We start from the raw sequence: 27539 nt of genomic DNA on the forward strand, positions 1-27539 counted from the left end.
CAAAAGGCGCACTTTTGGCGTCATCTGGTCCAACTTCAAGGACAGTGCACATTATCAGAGTTATGTTCTTTTGTTTGTATTATGACTGCAGGTATTGCGGTCTATGCAAACATGACTCCTTGTAAAAAGGTGTCAGTTTTGTTGCCAGATAGAAGGGTAAAAAAACAATTATCATATTTTTACTGGCAAATGAGGTTCCCATAGTGAGGACAAGAGTGCTTAGGAAAACGTTCAAGTTCATGTACGTACTGTATGTTGAACTTCTTTCGCACCATACGTAACCAACCGCGCTAATCGGAGGTGCGGGTGACAGGGACAACAAACTAAACACAAAAGCAGTGCTATCGTACCAATACAAAAAGTACGTCCGTAAGCAATCCGTAGCTACCTGCTGTAACATATCGATCCAAAGACATGGATCCATTATCTCGTAAAACGGAACAAGAAAACTTCAAAGCACGCAAAAGGAAGCATCGGAGAGATGCGTGCTTGGAATGACACTGAGAGGAGAGAACGAGGAAAGGCGTGGAGTTAGAGAAGGCGCGCAGGCTGAAGAAGTCGTCTTAACTGAAAAAAACCAAGGTGAGCTCTGGCAGAACTCGTTGCGGGAAGGGGGATGATGGCTGGGGCTCAAACAACGTCACAACGCGGCAGCCAACGGAGGGAATGTGCCCAGGAGGTCGTCCACCGAAGATTTGTAGACATTGTCACTAGGGAGACAAAGGCGGCCGGGTGTGGTGTTGGCTACCCACCCCCTCGTGTGCCGTGCCGGCCTTTATAGGTGCTCGCTAACAACACTTGCCCCTACAGTCTGTTAAGACTAAACGGGGGATCTTTGTATTTATCTTTGTTTGCATGCATGTGGGGAGTGGTAGTGTAGCGGTTCGCGCGCTGCGCTACGAACCCGGCGACCCGAGTTCTATTCCCGCACACGGCCAACACCAGTGGCGATTATCTGAACCGGTCCAGGGCCTCCCCTAGGTCGACTCAACCTCAACTGTGTACCTAGGTGCGGTGTGTAAAAACGTCGCCACTGGGGATACAAAGGCGGCCGGGTGTGGTGTTGGACCCCCACACCCTCGTGTGCCGTACCGGCCTTCATAGGTGCTCGCTTACAGCACTTGTCCCATCAGTCTGTCGCAGGCTATACGGGGGATCTTTGTCTTTATCTTTGTTTGTATGTGCTCGGTGGATTATTACATCAGAGGAGATGGCAGTCGTCTGGCGAGGCCTTTATCTAGTAGTGGATTAATCATGTGTGACGTCGTGCTATTTTTTTTCTGAATGAGCGTATCGCATAGTTAGAATGTTCGTGCTGCGTGCTCCAAAACGTAGTTAAACTCTGATCTTTTCCGCTGATAATTCTGCTATTTCGGTTGGCGTGACTGCGGCGCAGCACCGAGGATTGAATAATGCGTGACGTGTTTCTGCTATAGGGCAAAAATAGGGGCCTTTAATGCAATGCAAAACATTTACCGCATCCCGTGAAAGCAAAAATATGCGTCAACCTCACGCACCTTGAGGCTCCAATCCCCTTTTTTCCCCGTGGAGGTGGCTACAGGTCACATTCCTGGCAACCGCAGCAGAATTTTTTTTTCTATTCCAGTTTATACCTACCTGGCCGCCCACTGCAGAAAAAAGAAACCCATTTCCCCCCCTCTAATAAGGAAACCATTTCCACTTTTTGTGTGGATTTTGTGCGGATTTTTTGTGTGGCAATGCGTGAGCAGAAGGGAGCGGGGTGGGATTATTTTCTTCCTTTCACTTACATTGATCGCGAGCGCGTTCTCGCGACCAATTGTTGACCGTTGCACGGTCAGCCTCTGTGTACTAAGTCGACGCTTGTTATTGTTCTTGAGCTCTCTGCTACGACCTCTTTTTATCAGCACACGCCACCTCTGAAAGACATTATTTACGGGGAAGCGAACACGCACATTAACGCGACTGCCACTTAAGCTTTTTCCGCCACTGAGACATTGCATGTTTTGTTAACAAGGTTTGTGCGTTTTAACTTTTGGAGAAATATACCGTACACTCTATTCTTGAGTTATTACGAAACATGCACGAAGAATTTTAAGCGCGATAAACGCTGCTAATTGTTCACAATGAGTTTCACAAGGGGTGGAAAACCACACGATGTAAATCATAACACAGGATTTAGTTCCAGACACGCAAGCAAATGCTTTAATCGGCCATCAAACATTAAACCCATAAAAAATAAAATAACCCAGACTTGGAGAAGTGGTTGCAGCGGTGCAACGCAACGTACCATAAACTCATCACCTGAGTTTCACTCCTGGCCATGGCTAATATCAGAAGCGAGTGGTATCTGAACCGTTTCTGGATTTATCCTTTCTCCGCAACCTGCTCTCAGCAGCATGGCGAAGTATGGTCAAACACGCCCCCCCCCCCCCCATGGTCGAAGTGGCTTGGGGAGGCGTTCATCGATTGACAAAAGGTCTGCAGATAATGCGCATACGATTTTAAAATATCGTTGCCAAAAAAAAACAGGACTGGGCAGGTATTGTCTGATGCGCGTGACAGCGTTCGGGGCTGACACACTACAGGAAAGTTCCCCGGTGCACAATGGGAAATGATCCCGGGCTAAGACAAGGGTTTAACTGGGAACTTTGACAAAGAAGGATATTGTTTTGTTAATCTTTCACCGTAACCCAGCAGCAAGAGTGCTACATGATTTCTGACACAAACCCATTATTATGTTGCATTAAGTTGTTATGTAACAATAGGAGCCATTGTGGAACAGAAAAAAAGTATTATTACCCCAAGTTTCGGAAATCGCTGCATAGTTGAAATAAATTCGTGGGATTATTTTAAAATTTCGACTTAATCTTTCTCGCCCCCACCCCCCTTTCTCGGTGTCACATTGCGTCTATTCTGTCGCTTGTTGAAGCGCTTAGCGTAGGGCAGAGCGACCGGCGGGTTTTGTTTCTAACGACGCGATTGTGGATTCTGCTGATGTCACCTCGATAATGGCACTGCTGAGGGTGCTGGACGCTAAAAAGTAGAGACAAATCAACTGCAAGTGCATCTCTGCACCGTGCACTCTTTTTTTTTTATCAATTCGTGTCCGTCTTGCAGCGGCACGACAATATTTCACCATTGCCCCTAGGTGCCGGTAAACAGGTATCCCACGTCTGACCTTAACATTCCCTTCCAGCCACAGTCAATTGGTATCATTAAAGTCCCCTTGTCCGAGCTCTCAGACTAAAAGACCCGACAGACAGCCTTAAGCCCAGAGTATTATTCGAGAATAGCAGATCTGATGACTGTAATTAGCCCGAGACTAAAGGTTAATTAACAAATGCATATTTATTTTCGATCGCAATTTGCGACTCACTGTCCTCGCACTGAGTTTATCTCGCTGCCGGCATTATTAATAATTATATATTAATGTATAAATATTAATACAATCTGTACAATGCATATGTATGTCTGGCTCAGGTAGCTTGAAAAGACATACACATCCGTGCCTCTCATCGAAACTAACTCTCATTACCCTAACCTTAAGTCGGGCGATGTGGGAATATCAGGGTTAATCACTGTAGTTAGCCTGAGATTAAACGTTAATTAACAAGATATATTATTATTATTATCATGAAGTAGTGTTTCCCCCTCCCCGCCATTGATCTTGCCGTCATGTGTTAAAATGACACTTTAACAACAACAAAGAAACCTTACACTAAAACCGGCAGCGTTATTTAGATGAAGCATTGTCCAAACGATTGTTTTCAATCTGTACTTTGCATCTGTGATTCACAGTCGCGAAAAAAACTGGGGGGCTGAGTGAGCTTTAAAAATACATATCAGACGTGTTGGGGGGGGGGGTGTGGTGGTTGTGGTGGGTGGTAGTGGGTGGTGGGTGGTTGTGGTGGTGGGGAGCGGTGGTGTAGCGGTTAGCGCGCTGCGCTACGAACCTGGCGACCCGGTCTCGATTCCCGCTGACGGCCAACACCCAGTGACGATTATCTGAGCTGTTCCTGGGCCTCCCCTAGGTCGACTCAGCCTCAAACGAGTACTTGGGGCGGTGAGTAAACATCGCCACTGGGGAGAAAAAGGCGTTCAGGCGTGGTGCTGGCCACCCACTCCCTCGTGTGCCGTGCCGGCCTTCATAGGTGCTCGCTAACAGCACTTGCCCCAACAGTCTGCTGAGGCTATACGGGGGGGATATCTGTCTGTATCTGTTTTGTTGTCGCTGTTGTCATTGTTGTTAATGTGTGCTCTTTAAACGCTTAGGAAGCGGCCAAACAAACACAAAAAACGGCCAGTGTCGCGTGCGGATTTCGCACAGCTCATGGACACAGACGGGCGCCTCGCTACTTAGGCAGGTATGTGTTAAGCTCGGCTGATGTTACGTGTCAGACCAGATCACGAAGGCACGATCTCCTGCCCCGCCTCCCCCCTCCTCCTCCTCTCGCCGCCGCCCCGAGGCACGCACACTCTTCCACACGCACACGCGCACGCACGCACGCACACGCACCTGCTGCTTGGCACCCCCTCGCGAAGGTGACGTCGAGTCACGCAAACTTCTCGTGCGCATTTCTCTCTCCGCGTGAAAATGCCACCGTTGACATTTCGAGGGTGGGAAGGGTGTGGGGGGTGGTGTGGAGGGAGTCCTCTGCGCATCAGATAGAAACAACAACAACAACGAGTATATACACTTAGCGTTTAAACTTTACGTACGAAATCCCTTTGTTCGTGGGTTGTCATTGTTTTTGTGTTCGTCTGCGTGAAGGTGAAGTTTGACCGCCACAAGTTGCGTGCGCGTGTGTACATTCTGGTTGTACGAGGAGAGCGGTGGTGCAGGGGTTGGCGCACTGCGATCATCTAAAAGCGGTGGCTTGAATTTGAATGCTGGCTGTGGCTAACATCTCAGTGGCGAGGTTTACTTGGGCCTCACATGGGTTGACTCGGACTGAAATGCGTAAGAGTGGTTAGCGCGGTGTGGGAAAGATTGAGCACTGGGGATACAAAGGTGGCCGGGAGTGGGGCTGGCAATACTATCCCCTCGTACGCCACCCTGACCTTGCTGGGCACTGGTCAACTGCACGCCTCAGGGTCATGGTCATTTATGCTTATTAAATATTGTGTGCATTATACATCGCATTATTACTTGTGGCAGCACCTTCCCCAACATATAAGTGAATTGCAGAATGTTTCTTCGTCGGCAAAAATATTGGTCAAAGGCAAGAATTGCAATGTCATTGATAAACGATCTCCAAGTGCCATGCAAGTAGAATTGAAGTCTCGAATGTTGATTGACTTTTCTCTTGCTTTTCATATACAGCACTCTACAGATGCATTGTAGTCTCTCTTGAGCACGCAGGAGCTCAGAGTTTGTTGTGAATTGTTGAATTATTCGGTATAGTCCAGTATCACCACAATCATCATCATCATCTACACCAATGATAAATACACTGCTGGATGAAAGCCTTTTCCGAGCAATCGCCTGGATTTATAGCAGACACTTAAAATAACCCAGGAGCAATACGCTATGCAGGGTATTGTTATACTGTACATGTATCTTTTTACAAAACAGGTTTCGTAAAAAAAAAAAATCAATGAGCTCTCAAAGTGGATGTTGATCTTCGCATTAAGCATCAATAGAAGGATTTGTATGCGGCTACAAGTGTGGCTGTCGGGTAGACTGCACTGATACTTTGAGCTCTAACATTTATGTGCCGTGCATAAAACTTGAACTTCCAGCAATTGGCTTTGGAGTAACGCAACTTTGGCGCGGGTAACCGCCCATCCTTCCCGAAGGTTCAACCCTTCACTGACCGTCCCTCGTGTACACAGGGAGTCAGTGCCAGAGTAGAACACACAATAGACGAGAGCAGATCGTATGAATACTCATTTTAATTAGAGTTTAACATGTTTGTTTCAAGGTTTGCGTTTTTACATTGAGTCGTGTGAGTTATTTTGTATGCCCCCTCCATCTTTCAACAAGTGCATGCTATGGGCCTGAGGATTTGTATTATGAGGCACCTATGTCGTGTATGTATGTCGAACTTCTTTAGCACCGTACGTAGCTTACCACGCTCACTGGAGGAGCGGGGGAAGGACAGCAAATTAAACACACGAAGTTGGAACAAACAATTTTTTTTCAAACCTAATGTAAGGACTTTGATATGTGATTAAATTGTTCAGGGCAAGCCCACCAACAGACAAACTGATCCATGGTATTAGTTTCGTCTTTGGGTTTGTATTTCAATAGACTTTTACTTTAAATACCTTGCTCCAAATCCCTAATGATGTGATTCCAATGTTAAATTAGTGACATGACCTTAACCATTGCGGTGGCACCGTGGGGAGACGTTAACTACCTTGCTTGATATATTGCAGCTCGTGGGTTCGATTCTGACTCTTGACGCCTATATATTTGAAGTTTGCATGTTGTGTGGATTTTTATCCAGGTCCACTGGGTTTTCCCTCCACATTTATAAGCATGCGTTGCGAATATTTGGCTGCTGTAAATTTCGACGTGATAAGCCACTTCGTTGAACTATCATTTGTGGGCAGGTCGCTTTTGAAAGAGTGCTGTCTGACTCGTCGGCTTTACCTGGTAAAAAAAACAAAACTGTTTCGTATTAATATACACCGCCTAAGCTATAGCAAAAAAAAGATCGCAGACGAATATGTTTGTAAAGGGTGGAGCGGCGACATAGTGGTTAGCGCACTGCACCATCAACACCATGTCCAGAGTTCGAGTCCAGGTCACAACTAACATCAGCGGCGAGTGATCCCCGAACTCTCATTATGGACTCACCACTCACCAAGCAGCACTGTTATGGTGAAGTATGACCAAACAACCAACGGTATGGGGGGAGGCCTTCATCCAGCAGTGGATTGACATAGGGCCGTATAAATGTTCGAGAGCAATGGTGTTTCCGAAAGGAGGGTTAAAAAAACCTACTCATATCAATAAACATCATGCAGGTTTCATCGTCTTTGTGTTGCTAACGTGCTGCCAGTTTCCATCTGTAAAGGCAAATAGCTCGTATTCATACGTCACGGGCCAGTCAGGTCTAAGATCCTTACTTAGGCAACGTGTAAAGTATTTAACATTTTACTTCCCAGCACCCGAGGCTCTGACTTACACTGAAAAAAAAAGATCCACATGCACTCAACACGCACACGGATGCTCACGCACACACGCACGCGAAACTGTCATAGATGGAAATGGCACGCAGAATTACGTCGCATTTCATTTGTAACCACCCACAGAATTCAAGCCTCGGGCATTGCTTTGTGACTTTTTTTGTCTCTCTCTCGCTGGTCTCACCGACTCGCACACACGCACACCTGGCAGCTGATGGACACTCGCATTAATTTCATTGAAGGAAAGGTCGCGTAATATTTTTTTGTCTTTAGCAATTGTAAAACAAATTTGTGAGATTTTTTTTCGGAGGTTCGGTGAGCCCTTAGGCACCACTTGGGTTTCTTAGGAGAGCACTCTTAGCACTCATTGTTCTCAACGTGCACATCACAGGGAACTCTCATTCATTTCTTTCTGTTGAGCGGTTTTCAAGATTTATTTCGTATCGAGCGTGCTGTTGATTTTTTTTGACGTTTGCATGCTTGCCCTCTACACTGGACACGCAATCCAGAGGTCGTCGGGTCAAATCAAATCTCCTGGCGCGGCGGTAAAAAATAAGAAGAACGTTTCTTAAATCCACTGCCCCCTCGTTTTGTCTGCCCGGCAGTAACACGAGTAGTAATTTACACTCGAAAGCACCTTTAACCCAGTAGTTTTTACAGAGGTAAAAACTACAATTATATTTACAAAAAAAACCCCAGTAAAAACCGAATAAAATCACAGAGATGAGTGATAAGAACACCCCACCCAATACATTTAAAATCCCAATTGTAAAACAATGTATATTGTTTATATATACACACACGTTTACGTGCTGTATTAATATTTAATTGTATTAATATGTTAGTATCAATATGATTATTAAGATTTTAATTAGTTACTTTTTTATTTTTGAAAGATTTTATCCAGAGTTTGTCGATCGGCAGGTCGCCTGGGGTGGGGTAAAGTGTGGGTACTGCCACTTCTTCCAAGACGTCTGGCCACCGTGGAAGAGTAGGCCAAGTTAGACTCTCTAGAGGGGCTCTTTAGCGCTCTCTCTAGTGGAGGGCCTTCCGCCAGCAGTGGCATGAGCACAAGCAACTGCAGGGCTGCACTTGTATCTTCACCTGTACATCATCTTCAGATGCTCATGGTAATTAAACACTATTTTAATTAAAATATCCACCCGTATTTACCTTCACGTCACTCCCAAGCCACCACAATAATGACAACGCAACGTACGGATGTCCAAACAGTCATTTTTTATTCATCTGACCGTGTTTGAACGTACAAAATTTGCCATGCATGCCAGAGAACAGAATGGTTGTTTAAACGAAAGAACAGTATTCGCATACAATTTTTCATTTCATTACAAACCTCTGTGACATTTGTTAATGCAACCGTGTCCCGTCGAATCAACTCAGGTAGTGCTGTTATTGAGGCTTCCTGCTCGCAACTCAAGACCACGACAACTCATCTCGGTCGGTGGTCCACTCAGCCCTTCATTCCATCGGGGCCGAGGATCCATAAAGCGAGAACCATTACGGGGGAATTCAATAGAGGGCTTCTCTTTGGATGGACTGGGTCTCTGCCGTAAAAAATATGGAATTCCCACCATGGGCTCAGGGCTGTAAACAGAAGATGAACATTGCCACATGCTCATCTAAAAATAAAACCACTTATGTGGTTCCATGCAGAACATTTTTCATTAATGCACTGAGTATAAACAAACAAAATAGAACTCTGTTACAGATGCTCATATACCTTTAAGCATTCAATAATTAAGTGAAATATATATTTTATTTTAAATTCCTTAAAAGACCCTGATATAATTAATATTAAATACACAATCATATTGCACATGTCACCTAGACACGCATGTCGTTTGTAAAAAAACATCAGAACACATTTAAAGAATATGGCAAAGTTACAGTAAAGAATATGGCAAAGTTACAGTAAAGAATATGGCAAAGAGTAAAATGCTATTTTCAGAAACCTCACTTAATGAAACAGTGTTCGGTTAAAACAAACAAACAAACATACGTCGAAAACGATTCCAGAAATGGTACAACGTAACATGTGAACCTTACGACGGTACCCCAGGGTACCATAGTGCCCCGGCTCTCGAATAATGTTCGTGATGCAGTCACGTCTAGTCTGTTGATGGTCGGCGATGCGGCAATCGACTCATATCGACGAGCTGTACACGATGCACTAATCTGAGAAAGATCATGGAAGGTAATGGAGAGAATACGGCAACTTTATAGGAGCTGTGCATTCGCTGCAACTAAAGCTGACCAGCTGCAAAAACACAAGGTACTCTTTAATTGATGGGTTTTTGCGTGATTAAATTTTTTTATATTGATATTGGTGTTATAATAGAAACTTTACTATAGAAAAAAAGAAACGACCAGTTGAAGTAAACTTTCATATATATTTTTGGAATACTGTACAAGAACAAGTCTTTTTAAAGTCCCTGACTTCATCGAGAGCGCTGAGAAAGGCAGATAATGGCCTGGATTCCCAATCACCAAGATCCCACCCAATCAATTGGTGGATACGAGCCTTCAGGGTTTCAGCACAATCATCCTCGCTGCGTTTCGACATCGCGGAGTGGCACTGATTTCGGATTGATTGGTACCCCAGTCGCGGAGTTAAGTACATCCCTGGAAAAAATAGTGTCCCAGAAGTAAAATGTTTAATTGCCTCGGCCATTTTGTATTATTTGGTAGCCCGGGTACCGCCATAAGGATCATATCCGACCGTGCTAATCTGAGGTGCGGGGGAAAGACAACAAACTAACCAAACTAATATCAGTTATAAAGAAATTAGTGTTCAAGCTCGCTTTAAAAGTGAATATTTCCAGCAGGCTTCCTAATATCGGAAGGAAGAGCATTCCAGACGGCCGCAGAAGCGGTGACCGTCTTTATAAGGTAGAGGACTATAATGCAGTGGAGCACATGTTGCTTTAAACGTGAGGAAAACGCCTGACTTTGCTTCAGAAGTGAGCTGATTTACGCGAGGTTACACATCCATTTGTATAAATGTTTGTGCAAAGGTCAGGTTTGTGAATATCTCTATAGAAATGAGAGTTTCAACACGCGCAAATAATGCGCTGGGCGTGGGCAATTAATTGGACAGGGCGGATATGCGACGGTCGGACATGAGACGTTGTACATTGCTGCGTTCAGCTTTTTTTTCTTTCAACATACTGAAATTGCCTCACGAGAAAGTGCCTGAGAAAGTACCGTGCTTCACATGGAGGGTCGCCGACCCAACGTACGCCGTGAAGCGTGCACCGTGGGAACAACAATAAGCGCAAGATCACCCGTTTTCTTTGAAGACTTCAATATTACTTCACCCTTTGATAAACCACCCGAAAAAACAATCACGCCCCAAAAAAAGTGCTCATCGGTAAAAATAAAAAAACACAGAAAGAAGCATTTCGTAATAAATTATCGTTGCTTTGGCGATTGCTCAGCTGAGGGTCAACACAACAAAGTGTGCTGCTGTCTGTCCCCCACGGATTATGAAGGATCTCCCGCACGTAAGCCGTACAAAAAGTACTCGATCAAAAGAGCAATTGAAGGCCTCACCCACTCTCTTGCTCTTTTACGTCAACAAGTTTTAACGAAAGGACATTTTACTCATGGCATTTGGTTCCAGTCCAATGCGGTCCCTTTATTGAAAGACTATAAAGAGCTATATTATATTATTGTAAGCTCAACCTCGAGCAGTAAATCTATGTAAAGTCAATAACACCGTTTAAGCGTAATGCGATAATTGTACACCATTTGATTTTGCCGCGGGGATTATAAATCAGAATTTTGGAAAATATTAAATTAGTTCCTTGATAAATATACCGTAACAAAACCAATATTTGGATTATCTGAATAAATGTTTGCTTTGATTTTTGTTTTATCCCACGCCTCTTATCATTCAACAACTTGTATACACATTCATTCTTTTGCTGTCCGCGTTTGCAAGCTTTAACGAAATTTCGCCAAAGTAAATAACCAAAAAAGTTTACACCGCAACTGCTCGGTGTTTACGCAATTCCGTTCAAGCCCTGCGGCCGCCCTGGTTAACACTGCGGGTGTATAAACCGTAAGAATGCGCGCCGCCGGCTTCTCCCAGCGGATGTTAAAGATGCCCCGACGTCGTCTAAACAACAAATCGGCCATCAGTGTCAGCGCCACGGTCTACATTTTCCACATTTAAAACTAAACCCGCAGATTACCACTGCGAACCTTTGCAGGACCCCTCCTGAAATGCTCAAGGAGGCTCTCATAGATGAATAAGAATAATGCATTATTTTTTTTCAAAAAAATTTGTACTTTCCCAAAAAAAAATCGAATCTACCTCACGTCCATTTACATCATTCCAACCCTGTCTCGACCTCTTTCAACCCAGCATCGGGCGCTGAAACACGCACACGCACGGACACCTCTGCGCTTACTCCAGCCATCCTTTGCGCGGTGGCCTCACTTGCTCGCGCTGGTAAGCATGCTGATGTGAACGTCGCAGATGTCGAACCACTGGTCGGACACGCGCCGGCGCGCCAACAGCCCGTTGTACGGCAGCGCCGGGTTGGCCTGGCGGTCGCGGTCGTCCACCACCTTCCAGAAGTAGTCCCCCTTGAAGAAGAAGATGGCCGTGTGCGTGTACGAGTAGTACACCGCGTCCAGGTTGCCCCCGGGGTGGTCGCCCGCGACCACGGCCGGGAAGACATCCGTCACTCGCTTGGGGTAGCCGCTCACCTTCTGCTGGGAGTTCACGTTGAACGCCGTGACCTGGGGCACGCGCGGGGAAAATGCAGCGTCAGTGTCTCGTTGGAGGGGATTGTCGCGGTGCCGTTCGCATCGCTCGAGGGAGGTGGGGGGGGGGCTGGAGTGCGGGGAAATTAACTTAAGATTCGTCGTAAGTCTTAGGAGGCTACAATTGTGGTACGATCCTAAATGTCGTACGAGGAAACGGATCAGAGTGTATGTGTGGTCGTCGTTCTGTACTCTGGCCCCAGGTCTTAATCAGGCCAACTGCTTGGTGAAGACCTCCTCGTGCCGTGTGGTCGGTCTTGGGGGGTGTTTGTACATACTTCGTCATACTGGTCAATGCGGTATGGTGAAGGCGATGCTCAGGACAAGTTAAAATGTCACTCGCCACTGATGTTAGTCACGGATAGAAACAGAACTCGGGTCGCCGAGCTAAGAGCGAAATGCACTGACTTCATCCAACACACATAGACGATCGTGACTGATGTTTCACAAGGGCCAGAAAGCTCAGATTTCACAGAAATGTAATAGTCACATCTATGTTAATATAACAAGTTGATTCTGATAACCACATTTTTCTAATTTGTCTCCTGTGAAAATGTTAAACTTGCGTGCAGTATACTCATCGTCAGTCATCAGTGAAGCAAGTCATTGGTCTCTCATTAAACGTGACACTAAAGTCGTTAGAAAACTGACAAATCCCACTTTGTAATTATATCCTTATCATGAATCTTATACTTTTGACCAAATCACCCGCAGCGCACTCAATGTCGTCAGATCTCGAAAACTAAGTTTGTATGTTGAAATTATTTTGCACCGTACGTAGCCAACCGTGCTAATCGGAGGTGCGGGGGAAGGACAACAAACTAAACAAAAAACTGTACTAGAGAAATGGGGTTTCAATAGCTTCAATGGCTCTAGTGGCTTCCTAATATCGGAAGGAAGAGCGTTCCAGACGGCCGCAAAAGCGCATCTCAAAGCGTGCGATGCAGTGACCGCCTTTGTTCGATGGCTGAGAGGGTGACTGGAGTTCGTCTGATGGTTTATGCTCCTTGACGAGATCGGCAAGTAGGGTTGAGCCTGGACCACAATACATGCCAGATTGTCATAGGTGGCTGTGGGGTTGTGCCACGTGGTGGTCACCGAGAGGGCAGCGCAGCAAGATCCATCTACACTCTCCTCCGCCTTCACCAATCCGCAGCGATCAGCGCGATGAAGTACGGTGAAATAAAAACTAACGACCCGCACGGTGTGGGAGAGAGGCCCTCATCCAGCAGTGGATTCACCACACAAGGGGCTGTACGCGTATACGCACGTGACTTTCATAAGTGGTTGGTTTATTTAACAAAAAATGACACGCAAATCTACCCACACCTCACATTATATCTATATTTGTACATCTATATGTACACGTGAGTCAAACATTTAATTTAAACGTTTTTGGACTTCACCGTGCTTCGCAAATGCCGGCAAAAAAGTGGCGTGCGCTCTTTGGGTGAAAATCCCCCGTTCAAGAATTTGCCCCCGTTGAGAAGGCGCTCACGTCATTGTTCTTGAAGAAGTAAATGTTGTAGTCGCGGCGGTCGTAGAAGGCGGTGTTGACGGGGTTGGGCACGTTGGGGAACCCGTCCGAGATGAGCTTGGGGTAGCTGACGCCCTGCGGGTCCACCGTGTACACGCGGTCGTTGGTGTTGTCGTAGCGCCAGTACTGGGTTCCTGAAGCGTTCGGGAAGTGCCGTGGTTAATGTGGCAGGACGGTGGCATTTCGTTGGAATAACTGTTGTTGTTGTTGGTTTTTAGAAACAAATGAGATGCTTAATAATGGTAGTAGTAGGTTTTTACCCTTTAAACTGGTACAAAACTGACACCTTTAAACAAGACATCATGTTTGCAATAACCACAACACAAGCAGTCAAAATGCAAACAAAAAAAGAAACAACTCTGATAATGGTAATGATATGCACTGTCCTTGAAGTTGATTGGTCCACACCCGAGACAGCTTTCCTTAGAGCCTAGTCTTGCAAACATGATGCCTTGTATAAAGGTGTCAGTTTTTGTACCAGTTTAAAGGGTAAAAACTTACTACTATATTTTGCCACTGGTAAAGGAGGTCTCATAGTATACTTAATAATGGTTACAGATGGGTAAATATGGGGGGGTGGGATTCTGCTGTGGTGGCAATGGTTAGCGCACTGGGGGTTTGCAATGCAAGGGCAGCCGGTTTGATCTCCCTGCACGACACTTGAAACCATGGGGCAAGTTTCTTAAGTCTCCACCCCCCCTTCTATCTGTCCACCGAGCGCTATGAATTATTACACCACCGTAGGCCGATTGGCACGTTGTGTGTGGCGGGGTAGGGCATGGGTACGACCACCTCTTGTGAGAGAACTGGGTCCATATGGAAGAGTAGGTCGAATGCCCTAGAGTAAAGTTCCTTGTGCCAGCAGCGGTATGAACCAGCCAACACAGAGATGCACCGGTACGGTTAGCTTTCCACGTTTAGCAGTTCATTCCCATTGGATATTATAAGCATGGAGTGCTATGGTGGTGAGATGTGAACTCCCTCGCATGGTATACCGGAGGTCATGGGTTTGATCTCGACCCTGAACGCCTGTATATTTTAAGTTTGCATGCTCTCCCTGGATACTCCGGTTTTTCCCTCCGCAATTAGAATCAAAATGCACTCAGAGGTTTTTTGGCTGCTATAAATTTCCACATGATCAGCCACTTTCATTCAGTTATCATTTGTGGCCAGGTCGCTTCTGAAAAATATCTATACAGTATAACTCAGTGGACCTTACCTGGTAATATAAAAATAGTTTAATAGTTTATATAGTTATATATATTGGGCATTTTTTCCATAAACATATACTGTAACAGTTCAATCCGAGCCATTACTGCTTTGATAATTGCATTACCTTTGCACTATTTGCCTTTTGGCGTTCTCTGGTCTAATACTGGTGATACAAGGCCATAAAGAAGGCTGTCTCTGGTGTAGGCAAATCAGTTTCACAGACAACGCAAAAATTATCAGAGCACGTTTGTTTGCAAGTTTTACGACGAGTATGTGTGGTTAATGCAGACTTGATGCCTTGCAATAATATATCTATTTGGCGTTTGAACATCTTAACACCTCGATTTGAAGCTTCCGTGACTGCAGGAATCCATACTCTTTGGTTCTTTCGGTAAAGCCACGTAGGTATGAAATCAAATAAAATCATGACGTTTTGGGCGCAACACAAGCGTCCGTCATCAGGTGGGAAAGCATGATCTGTTGCTGCCTCAGCATGATTTGCTGCTGAGCATGATCTCCTGCTTATACCTACCGAAAGAACCAAAGAGTATCTTAACACCTGTTTTATTCATCAGTTTAAATATTTTTAAATATCTTCATGGTTCAATTCGATAAGGGGGGGGGGGGGGTGGGGGTAGAGCAATGAATCGAACTGGCGACCGGTGCTCTCACGACGCCACCACACGGCACCGCTCCTCTCGAAGCCCTCCTCGAGTGCAAACTCGTGCTCAGGCACCTTTGAAGAAGTAGGCGGCGTTGATGTTCCATGTCCACACGTGCACGTAGGCGTCGATCGCCGAGTCGGGGATGCCTCGCCAGCCCACGGACAGGGCGATGGGGTCGCCGAAGCGCGTGCGGTTGTTGCGGTTCTCGTACATCCAGTACCAGCGGTCGCGGAAGAAGTAGGTGTTGAAGCGCGTGACCAGCACGCCCAGCTGGTTGCGCTCCTGGCGCACCCAGTCGAAGACGGTGGAGAAGGAGCCGTCGCACACACCTGCGGAGTGACGCGTGATCGCGGTGTCACTCCTCGACCGAACGCACGCCGTGCGACGAACGTGAGTCGTGTTTCCCGTGAAAAAACAATGGCTTTCGGCCGATATAAACAGGGGGACGAAGGCTCCTTGCTGGATTAAAGTGCAGGTTTTCAGATTAGATTCTGTGTGTTATAATGTTGGCAGCGGGGTTGTTCCAGTGGCTCGTGCATTGGGTTATGAACTCTGGGTTTGATTCCATTCACGCGGCTAACATCAGTGGCGAGTGTTATCTGGCTACCTCTTCACCAACCTGCGGTGACCAGCATAGTAAAATATGGTCACACAGCCTCCACGACCGATATGACGTGAAGAGGACTTGACTTGTCCGTGAATTGACAAAAAGTCTGCAAACTATTTTTTTATAAATGCATTTTATTTACCCAGGAAAGTCTCACTGAGCATTGTTATTATTATACTGTAAATGTCACTTAAGTTATTGACTCATTTAACAGAGTGGGAGCAGAGAGTCATAGCTCCTGTAATAGAAACAGTTCCTTGTTTATTTTTAGCTTTAGGTGTGGCTAATTTTCAAACTTTACGCTTCACAATGGTCTACTCCTGGGAAAGATGGCACGCGATGGCCATACATGGCAGAGCTTTTGGCAATTTTCTGCATAAATGGCTTCGTGGCAGCCAGGATTAAACTGTTGGCATCGTGGCGATGTTGCAGTGACCACGGGACAATGAAGCTCACGCGGGAGATTTACGGTCGAACAATACCTACGAGTAATAGAAAATGGAATAAAAGCCAAGAAAAGGTGTTCAAAGAGACGCAGAGAGAAAGAGAGAGAGGCAGGCGCACGCTTGGAATTACATTGAGAGTACAGGAAGAGGAGCACAAACATAAGAGAACATATGTAAATTAGAGACATTTGATAGACTTTTAAGAGAAATACAATGCAATCGTCAATGTCGCTGTGGTCTTAAAATGACAAAAAAACATTTAATAGGCGATGCTTCGGGCAATGGCTCATCTTCATAGCACATTAATTTAGATGAATCAGTGGGCTGTGGCAGGACACGTTGCTTGACAGGACCATGTCCAGTGATTGATGGAAGACTGTCGATTGTAACAGCCAAAGGAGGGGAGTTCATGCCTAAGAGAACACGTCCATCGTGGAGATGGAGTGTGCCTACAAGAGCTACGTGCATTGTTGCATTTCAAGACCACGAGAGACGCTGAGAGCTTGGGGAGCTCTTGATCCAGCAGTGACTGCTGATCGATGTGTGATATATAGATGACATCCTTGTCCGTCTAGAGTTGCTCACCTTTGTTCCACAATCACATACACTCTATGCTATGTGTACATATACTATATATCGAGTGCATAACTATACTATATACCGTGTTTACATAGAGAGTCAGATTCTTCAGAGTGAGAATCTTTATATGTCCAGGAGAAATCTGATGAGCTATGAAGCTTGACTTAAAGCTTTCGTGACTGCAGGAATTCATATTCTTTGGGTCATTCGGTAAAGTCACATAGATAGATTGAAAGAAAATAACACACAAATAACCAAAAACTACGACGTTTCGATCGCAACACAAGCATGGTCGAAACGTCGTAGCTTTTTGTTATTTTCTTTGAACATATCTACTTGACTTTACCGAGAGACCCAAAGCATATGATCTGTGAAGCTCTTTTTCACAGATGTCCAGTTGGGGCGGATCAGAAAGTCACAACAACAAAAATACCCAAATAAACGATAGCAGTGAAAAGTATAGGAAAGGTAAACAAATCACTCCAAATAAATGCGTAGAATACATACAAATATATAAGTTCACATTACATACACTATACGCCGTGCATAATCCGATACGAGAGGTCTTTTGAGAATGACCCTCTAATGGAGGTCACATTGACCAAATGTCAAACTTATTATGAAGCCTATCATTATGTAATAATCAGACAATTGAAAAGTGAGTTGATGCTCGCTAGGGGTGACTGATCGAGACAGAAAGCAGTGCGTGTGAATGTGAGTGCTTTTTCACAGAATATCGCATTGTGCGTCCGACAGATTTTTTTTTGACCATCCCGTGTTTGTGAATTATGTAACGTGTGGAGAGTATTTTTAAACGCGAACAGCTGGTTCATGTGGGGTCGCGGAGAATGGAATTGATTGTGTTTGGACTACAACAAAACATTAAGTGCAATTTACAAACTTGCAGTCACCAGAAATTACATCGGCTCACATAACCGGCTTGACCAGTGGACCAGACCACCACTGGTCCAGTGTCCTCGACTTAAACTCCCAATATAATGGAACAAGCACCATCTGCAGTCACCTTAAACCTGTGTTACCTATTTATATTTTAGAGGTCTCAATGTTATTTTTGGCCCATGGACATTTTTATTTGATCTCACGCGCCCTACGTAAACACTATTATTCCATACTTTCACGTGTCCAGTTAATAATTCATCAAGGATTTTCTGAATGCGTTATACATGGGATTTTTTTTTTTATAACTAAGCACAGAAGGGTCATACAAGATCAGAATCAGTCTGGGCTTAAGATGGAAATGTACGTGACAGGTTTATTTTATGTTACTTACAATTTGAGGATATGACACCAACATGTGTATACTGGAATAGCGCCCTAGGCAGTATGAGAATCATTGATAAGATTTTAAGTTTTAGAGAATGTAATTTTAAGCCTTCCTCTTAAGTCTATATTTGCTCTTTATGTAAAAAAGTATGCATTCTTCAATAGCAGAGCCAGTTTAGATACCACAATATTGAAATTCATATTAAAACAAATATTTGATTTATCTTATAAATGTATGTGTCATGTCAAACTGCTTTTGTATTATATTCTTGGTTCTTTCGGTAAAGTCACGTAAAGTCACGTAATACACAGCTGTGGATTTCACACCTGATGACGATTGCTTGTGTTGCAGTCGAAACGTCGTGAGAATTTAATTGTTTTATATTTTATTATTATTTTATTATTTCACTTCTACGTGACTTCACCGAAAGAATATGAATCCCTGCAGTCACGAAAGCTTTAAATATTTTTATTTTATTTTGTATTGTACGTTGCCAACTGTGCTAATCGGCAGTGTGGGGAAAGAACGAATTTTTTTTTTGCGTTTAGTTTATTGTCCTTCACCTGTACATCCGGTTAGCGTGGTCGACTACGTACGGTGCGAAGGAAGTGCAACATACGTACATACAAAGCGTTTGAAGGATGACTTAAATACAAATCGAATTGCTCCTTTATAATCATAATCACGTGACTAGCATGCTCCACAATGACAATTCATCGCATCGCCGAAACGCACTCGACGATTCATTTTTCTACTCTTAGTTCTTTCGGTAAAGTCACGTAGGTAAAAAATGACGTTAAAATTAATAAAGAAAAATCACGACGTTTCGGAGGCAACACAAGTCTCCGTCATCAGGTGGGACCGTCACAGCCAGATTTGCTGCATCAAGTGAGGCAAGGATTCAAGATGTAAACCTTTGCCTCACTTGATGCAGCAAATCTGGCTGTGACGGTCCCACCTGATGACGGAGACTTGTGTTGCCTCCGAAACGTCGTGATTTTTTATTTTTTATCGTTTTATTTTTATTAATTTTAATGTTATTTTTTACCTACGTGACTTTACCGAAAGAACCAAGAGTATGAATCCTTGCAGTCACGAAAGCTTCAAATCTAGGATTCATTTTTCGCGCGTCGCCTCGTTTTGTTCCGCTCGCAGACTTCCGTGGCGAGCCGCCGCCGGCACGTACCGTATATCTGTTGGATGGCTTTCCTGTCGAGCCACTCCAGCTCGAAGCCGTTGTCCTGCGGGATGTAGTTGGGCTGCATGATGGAGCCCTGACGCGTCAGATGCGGCAAGCCCAACACGTGGCCAATCTCGTGCACCGCCACCTGTGACGTGAGCGCACAAAGACAACCCCCACCCCCCGCATCGCCTTTAATAGACTGCTGAGGCAAGTGCCGTTAGCGAGAAGCTATACGTGGCCAACGTATACGAGGGGGGGGGGGGGGGGTGACCAACACCACGCCCAGCTGCCTTTGTCTCCCCAATGCTGATGTTTAGACACACGCACACCAGGTGCTCGTTTTACGGCTGAGTCGACCTCGGGGAGGCCCAGGGCCGGTTCAAAGTTTTGCCATTGGTTTTGGTCGTGAGCGGGAATCGAACTCAGGTCGCCGGGTTCGTAAGCGCAGTGAGCAAAGTACTACACTGCCGCTCCCCATTTGGGGGGGGGAGTGTGAGCATGCACGCACACACAGCCACGCTCCAATCAACAACCTAAAACTACAGCTACAACAAGTTGATAAAAATCATGCCACACGCATGGATTTCGTAATGCTTTCCCACATGCGATTGTCTTCATTAGCAGTGTGGCTGGTTTTCAAAGCGGTTGGTCCCAAATAGCAGCACAATCCTATACTGCAAGATCATTCACGTTGGGTCATCTTCATGAGAGATGTAATGCCCGCTGTTACAGATGGACAGACAGACAGAGCTGATGCTTTAACGCCTTTAAGATGAATTTGGAAAGTGTCAAAACAATCGCTCATCATGTTCAGCGTTAACACTGCCTTGTTACAGAAGTATATGATCACCGTGCCAGGCATGGGCGCCGTGGTGGCAAGATGTTAACTACCTCGCCTGGTATGCAGGAGGTCGTGAGTTCGATAGCGACCCTGACGCCTGCTGTATATTTGGAGTTTGCACGTTCTCCCCGTGGTCACATCGATTTTTCTCCGGGCCCTCCGGTTTTCCCCTCCACATTTAGAAACTTGCGTTTTGAGTATTTGGCTGCTATACATTTTCACATCATAAGCCACTTCATTTGGCTATCATTTGTGGCCAGGTCGCTTCTGAATAAGAGCTATACAGCTCAGTGGGCCTCACCTGGTAAAATAAAAATTGTTTTGTTTTTAGATTTTGTGGCCATGCCTCACCATACTAGTAATCACGGAGTGGTAAAGGTTTGATCGGATCAGATAAATTTATCATTGGCCACTGATGTTAACCGTGGCAGGGATTCGAACCGAGGTCTCTGGGTTCACAGCGCAGCACGCTAACCACTGCACCGCTGCAGTGTTAACGATGGTGTTGATAAAAAAAAATTCTCTTTTAATTATTTAAAAAAAATTTACTTTGGTTATTTAATTTGATTGAGAACATCCATTCGCCATCCAGTGTCAGCTCAAGACAACGCACGAAATTATGTTTCCCAGTAGTCTTTACAGCTATAGCAAGCTCCATAGCACCCTCGTTCATATATACAACAACAATCTCATGAATTACAATTTTAAGTTTAAAATCATAATTCAGTCGTGCTTATCATCATCACATCACGAGACGAAAATATTCAAAAATATTCAAGTCCGTGCAACAATGCCCCGACTTAGAGCTTCGCCTTTGCAAGGTGACACCACAAAACCGCTCAAGAGATTGCTTCAATTTCCAAACCACCTTCTCACATGCCCTGCAATATAGATGTATTCATCATATGGAGATCCTGCCAAACAAGCTGTATTCCACAGTTCTGGATATATGCTGAATTCCACAAAAATATACTTTGATACAATGTTTTTTTTTTGGTACTTGCACGGGTGACTGTACGATCGTATATTGGTGCTGAAATTCAGTGTTTTATGGTACTCATTCATTACAGCCCCATTGGTGCCTGAGTTAACTGAACCACTTTTACAATAACTTAAACTAATCTAGAGCATAGCTTCCAAACTATAAATGGCGATATAAATAAGCAGACGATGACTGCTTCACATATCCGTCTCTTACAGAACCCATCAGCTGCATGGCCTTCTGGGAGTATTTGAAATGATGCGCTCCCAGGACGTAATGCGACTGATTAGTTTTATAATAAAAATTTAAAATGTTTGCATGAAGAGATCGATAAACGAAGGAGACATTATTGCTTATTGATTGTGTTATTCATACATGTGTGGGGATTGTCATTTTATTTAACGTGGCTCTCATTTTACATATTTAAGAGGCTGCCGATCCCTTTTATGACTTGCTGTGCCTCTTCTTGGTTCTTTCGGTAAAGTCACGTAGAAGGGAAGTAATAAAATAATAAAATAAAACATAATAAAATAATTCTCACGACGTTTCGGCCACAACGCAAGCAGCCGTCCTCAGGTGAAGACCATGTCTGTCGGGGAGACAGCGTCTGAATGCCCGACAGACCTGGTTTTCACCTGAGGACGGCTGCTTGCGTTGTGGCTGAAACGTCGTGAGAATTATTTTATTACGTTTTATTTTTATTATTTTATTATTTCCCTTCTACGTGACTTTACCGAAAGAACCAAGAAGATGAATCCCTGCAGTCACGAAAGCTTTAAATCGAAATTTAAGTTTGTATTTGCTTGTTTACGCACACGCTGCATTGCATCAACGCTGATTTTGGCTCGTGTGCCAGTCGTTTAACAACAACAACAACGAGGGTGGCTGCTGCCACGTTTGCGGTGGGCTGGGTGCTGGCGCGGCGAACCTTGAGCAGGCTGATGCCCTGGTCGCTCCGCGGGGTGCTGAACTGCTCGTCGTCGTCAAAGTGGACGTCTCCGAGGTGCCACGCGTGGGCAAACTCCTGCCCGCTGCCGTCAAACACCTGGGAGCAGCCCAGGTGACGCCCTGAGGTTTGATCGCGCACACACAAAAAAAACACACAACGACGATCGCACCCACCAGCTGGGTTTTTTTTTTATCCCGGGCGTAGACTGCTGGGGTCAAACGCTGTTGATGTGAAAGAAAGAAGAAAAACACATTTTGCGAGACATCAGAGAATGCGTCCGCAAATCTGGTCAAGTGAAAACTGACCGCACGTGCATCCTTGACACGCACGCGTGACGGACGCAAGGCACCAGAAGAGCCGCAAACGTCAAGTTGCTTTTTTTCTGGACACTCTGCTTCTTTTCAAACTGGTTTTCTCCTCCCTCCCCCTCCTTTCTTGTGTTTTGTTAATTGAAACCGAGAAACTGTGACACCGTCACGTCACCATTTGTCCAGATGGCCGCCGAGATTACAACTCGTCCCTGCTGCGCTATGAATCACGCCGGCAGAATGCACCTGGAGGCACGCCGCACGCGATACAGTTTCATTCCTGTCCTGCTATCGCCTTACAAGGGACACAGCCAAGCGAGGCACATGTTGGATCATTTGTTATGAGGATATTGTTTTTCTTTCCTCTATCATCATCAGCATCAGCAGCAACAGCAGAATCAGGCGTGGTTAATCCACTGCTGGATGAAGACATACCCACGTGGTCGCTATCTCCCACGATCCCGCGATGTAACAACAACAACAATATTGTAAACAACGCTTGCACAACAGTTCCTTTCGTCGCTCCATCTCCCGAGTAGACGTACTTCCTCCCCTCCCCCCTTCCTTCCTCGGCGGCCACTCGGTCATTATTCTCGGTCAATCGAGCGGGCAGTACGCAATATCCTTTAGGCACACATGTCGTGACTGTGAAGTCGCGCGTGTCACGTTGGACTCAAGAGTGCACTTGTGTGTACGTGCAATAAGCCCCGTATCGACTGTGCTGTGTGCATTAGGCTGCACGGAATTAAAGTCGCTCGTCGACAAGTTAAGGGGGTTTAAATTAACAGTGAAGAGTACAAACGCCCGTTCACCGCCGTGGCGTGGAGTATTAATAGCTCCGTTCGCTCACATCGCTGAAACTCCCGTCAACGGATTCGCACTTTCGTGATAGGACGCGACTATTTTTAGCCTGGCCGACGAAACAATAATGGAATTGTGTCTCGCCTGTCACAAAAGAAAGTGAGTGAAACGGAAGCACTTATTTGTTTATTTACACGCTATAAAGAGGGAGGATTGCCCGAAACGTCGCATATGATTTCTGTTTTTGTACCTCTTAAGGCCACACAGTGTTATTGAGTGTTGAGTTTGTTTTTCTAATCGTGTCCTTGTGCCAACGCAGTAGCAGCATCACCAACTCATTTTTTTCGGTCTCTACTATGTCTCTTGCATCAATTGTATAATGTGTCACGTGCACGACCGAATAACTTAATCCAAGGCGCATAACACTGTCTGCATGCATCATATCGAGCACAGTGCTACCTATCATGACCGGCACCGTTTCTAGCTAATGACACTGACCAACGTTACCCGTTCTGACCACGTACTCGCTCCTTTTTTTTAATTCACGCAGGACGAACATTTAATAAGAATGCTTACATTAACATCGATCCAATATACGACGACGGTTCACTAGGACACGTGCCATTTGTCCCACGGACGCCTAGTAACGCGGACCGGCTCGATAATGGGGGACCGCTCCAACTTTATAGGGGGCCAAGCGAGTTCGATAGCGGATCCCTGGCGGCTGCTTATCAGCAAATCAATCAATAAGTCATCCGTCATCGAGTTTTCTTTTGGGCTAGATCACGTAAATATAAATGTGTCGTTAAACCCGCCACCATCCGACACAGCCAATTAGTAAGGTTTGTCGCATAAACAAAACCTGCCAATTCGTTACTAGTTCAGCACACCGGCGTGTCGGAGAGTATACGCACAGCATTTACCATTCAATTACCGTGACGTTTCGCCGGTAATTGCTACCAGCATCATCAGGCGACAGCCAGAGTTGGTCGCGAAAGCATACTGTGTGTTAAATGAACAAGTCAGCCGACCACTCCAATCGCTCAATCAATCACCTGTTCCGAATCCCAACTTGATGTCGATGTCTGTGGAGGGCGACTTGAGGTCTTCCTCGAATATGAGCGGAATGACCTCGCTCCACATGCGGAACGCCAGCCTGACGATGAACCTCTGCTCCTCCGTGGTGAACTGCGAGCTGTAGCCCTCGCCTATGAGGCGCCACTTGAGGTTGCTTTTGGGGAACGCCAGGCCCGGGTTGAGAGGGGCATCGACCACAACGGCCCGACGGGACCGGGCGTGGGTCACCAGGTCAGCCAGCAGTCCCCGAGAAGCGGTTGTTGCTCCATCACTCCTCGAGTTGTTGTTGCTGTTGCTGTTGTTGCTGCTGCTGCTGTTGCTGTCGCTAAATTGTGTTTCGTTCACGGGCCTCGTGCTGCTGCTGCTGCTGTTGTTGCGCGCCTGCTTGTCTGGCACGCCGCAGCGAGGTTTGTTCATGGCCGCTTTGGTCTCTTCGTCGAACTGCCCTGTCTGGGGCAGCCCATTGGCGGCCTGGAAGTTCTTGAGAGCAGCCACGAGGTACGGGGATTGGGTTGGGTCGGCCTTCGTCTCCTCCACCTTGTCACGGCTCACGGTGTCACCCTCGGACAACGAGTCGATCACGTTGCTGGGTGCCGGGTCATCGTTCAGCGGAATGGACACGTTCTCGTACTCAATGGCTTTCCAGTTGACGGGCTTTACCCAGCCGTACTTGAGCAGGTATTGCTGTCCGGCCACCCCACACACACACACACGCGCACGCGCGCGCAACACAACACACACACACACAGATGGTTTAATTCAGGCAGAGCGCATGCACAGCTTCGAATGGATGTGCAACGTGAAATAAGCGCAGCGAGCAATGACCATATCGCAATCGGGCGCAGGTGACGATGCGTTTGTGCTCGTGATATAAATGCAAGTTTTGAAGATTTCAGGTTTTTTTTCGAGGGGAGGGGGGCGGGGGGGCTGCCGTGGAGTTGTCAAAGCGGAGTGAGAACGCTACGGTATTTAAAACGTGCCGAGCTGGGTACGCAATGCCCGCGACGCATCGCGAGCAAAACAGCGCGTGTCGACTGACGCGCGTGCGTAAGGACCCGACGTTCATACTACTTGGACACAAGCCGGTTGTTTTAATTAGACACGACCTCGTAGTACGGGTAGTAGTACAATGAAAACAACAACACTGACGACATTGATGCCCTGAAGTGCCGCGACGCGGCGTGACACATTCGCTCGTCCCGTGCGCGAAAACGGAGCCGCGCGTTCCGCGAATGCGTCGGCTGGCGGGCTCGGAGAGGAAGCGCGCGAACGATGGACAGGGCGCGTGGATGCGTCTGGCGAGTTTTGCGACGACCTTTTTATTTTTTGTGTGCGCGTGCGCACGCGTGTGTGCGCGTGTGTGTGCGGGTGTGTGTGCGTCGGGCGTAACCAACGAGTCTCGAGGTGCTCGCCGCCCGAGACTCACCTGCACGGACTCGGTGTCGTCGATGAGGTCGGCTTCGTTGTCCGGAGTCTGCTGGATGTCGCCGTGGTCGCGGTCGTGGAAGAGTTTCTCGGCGCGCGCGTTCACCAACAGGAGCGCCGCGCACATCGCCAGGTGCGCCGCCGCTGGCATTGCCGTTGCAGGGTTTGACAGCGTTGATGACAGAGCGACGCTACGAACTCACCGAAAGAATAACAACGACGACGACGATACGAATAAAATGCCGAGAGGACAAACAGCCAAGAGGTGACGGCGAGCGAGACGAGACGAGCCTCTTGTGTCGCAATCACAGCAGCAGCAGCGGCAGCGGCAGCGGCGGGTGTCTCTTGTGGACGAAGCGGATGGCGTGCGGGGTTTTTAAAGCGCGCGGCGCGAAAAGTGCGATGTCATGTGGGAGCTTTGAGTGGCTCGGAGAGTCCGTGACACTCGAGGCGACGAGATGGGGATAGCGTCGAGCCCTTAGAGAGGAGGGAGGAGGGTGGGTGGTGGCTCAAAGAGGAGGTGGCGGTGGGGGGGTGTGCTGGGTGGTAACAGATATGTGTCGTCTTCGCGTGCGTGTCCGTGCCGCCAGCGACAAGGGCGGAGGGAAGCATAATAATGTCCGTGCGTGCGTGTAAGTGTGTCAGGGTGTATGTAGGTGTGTGTCAGGGTGTACGTGGGTGTCAGTGTGTCCAAGGGTGTACGTGGGTGTAAGTGTGTCAGGGTGTGTGTGGGTGCAAGTGCGAGGCTTTCCTGGGTAAATCTTTTGCAATAGTGTAGTAGTCGTAATAATAATGATGATGAAATGTATACGCGCACAATATTTCATAGACATAAAGGACCGTGACTCCGAGAAGCAATTGCGATATGAATAATATTAATTAAATTATTTACCCTAATAATAATAATACATCGTCTTGGTTCTTTCGGTAAAGTCACGTAGAAGGGAAATAATAAAATAATGAAAATTAAACATAATAAAATAATTTAAAAAACATTATTATTTTATTATTTCCCTTCTACGTGACTTTACCGAAAGAACCAAAAAGATGAATCCCTGCAGTCACGAAAGCTTTAAATCTAAATATAATAATACATTTTAATTAATTATTAATACAATTATCATTAAATGCAGCCCTTTGTCAATCCGCAACTGGATGCAGTTCTATCCGGGCCGTGTCAATGACGAGGTTTAGTTCGACCCTAATTCACCACGCGATGCTGTGGACTCGTTCACTGCTGTCAGCCGCGGTCTCGGAATCGAACTTAGGTGGCCGGGTTTGCGACGTAACGCACTCACCACCGTGCCGCGGTCACTGCTCGCATGAACTTGACTTGTTTGTTTGTTGTAGTACAGAGTTAGACTGATGGCCTTAATCTAAGTTGTCTTGTGGTTGTTGTTGTTGGACTTGCATCCCACTGGGATATTTGCACAGGGTTGGTGTACGGTGATTTTATCTGCAATATTTTGCTGTCTTTTCTTGGATTTTCTGTTTGCACATAGTCACTTAAAGATGTTTTCTTGTTCATGTTTTTGTTTTTTGTTTGTTGCGGTTGCACCCGATTCAAGAGCCGAATGGCTCACAGGGCTACACCTAATCAATGAACTTGAACTTGTTGATTCCTCCACCCATGGTCAGGACTCGTTTGACCTGAATGTTGCATCACCACCGCAAACACTGCACGTCACAGCCATTTTCTATCTACTGCTCATTTCCATCGCACTACGCT

General features: G+C 46.1%; 2 protein-coding genes across 2 annotated transcripts in view; one reads left to right on the forward strand and one right to left on the reverse strand.

Annotated features, from left to right (window-relative positions):
• LOC133345555 (conopressin/neurophysin-like) overlaps positions 1–27539 on the forward strand; it is a 559395-nt gene that overhangs the window by 209156 nt on the left and 322700 nt on the right. The window lies entirely within an intron of this gene.
• LOC133345553 (matrix metalloproteinase-21-like) lies at positions 8376–26252 on the reverse strand. Its single transcript, XM_061556436.1, has 7 exons — positions 25812–26252; positions 24364–25069; positions 22179–22318; positions 19431–19572; positions 15399–15656; positions 13412–13584; positions 8376–11889 (listed from the first exon to the last, which is right to left on the reverse strand). Exons 1-7 carry the CDS (start codon positions 25959–25961, stop codon positions 11581–11583), a joined length of 1878 nt encoding a protein of 625 aa, XP_061412420.1. The 5' UTR covers positions 25962–26252; the 3' UTR covers positions 8376–11580.

The sequence above is a fragment of the Lethenteron reissneri genome, chromosome 22, assembly GCF_015708825.2.
Source record: "Lethenteron reissneri isolate LAM-NWPU_2019-01 chromosome 22, ASM1570882v1, whole genome shotgun sequence".
Lineage (NCBI taxonomy): Eukaryota > Metazoa > Chordata > Hyperoartia > Petromyzontiformes > Petromyzontidae > Lethenteron > Lethenteron reissneri.

Excerpts from the sequence above, each read along its gene's own strand:
- LOC133345553 (XM_061556436.1), bottom strand. The coding sequence starts at position 25,961 with ATGCCAGCGGCGGCGCACCTGGCGATGTGCGCGGCGCTCCTGTTGGTG. Across the intron at positions 19,573-22,178 it reads AGGGCATCAGCCTGCTCAAG|GTGGCGGTGCACGAGATTGG; the intron begins GTTCGCCGCGCC and ends CTCACGTCACAG. Across the intron at positions 13,585-15,398 it reads CGCCGCCTACTTCTTCAAAG|GAACCCAGTACTGGCGCTAC; the intron begins GTGCCTGAGCAC and ends CGAACGCTTCAG.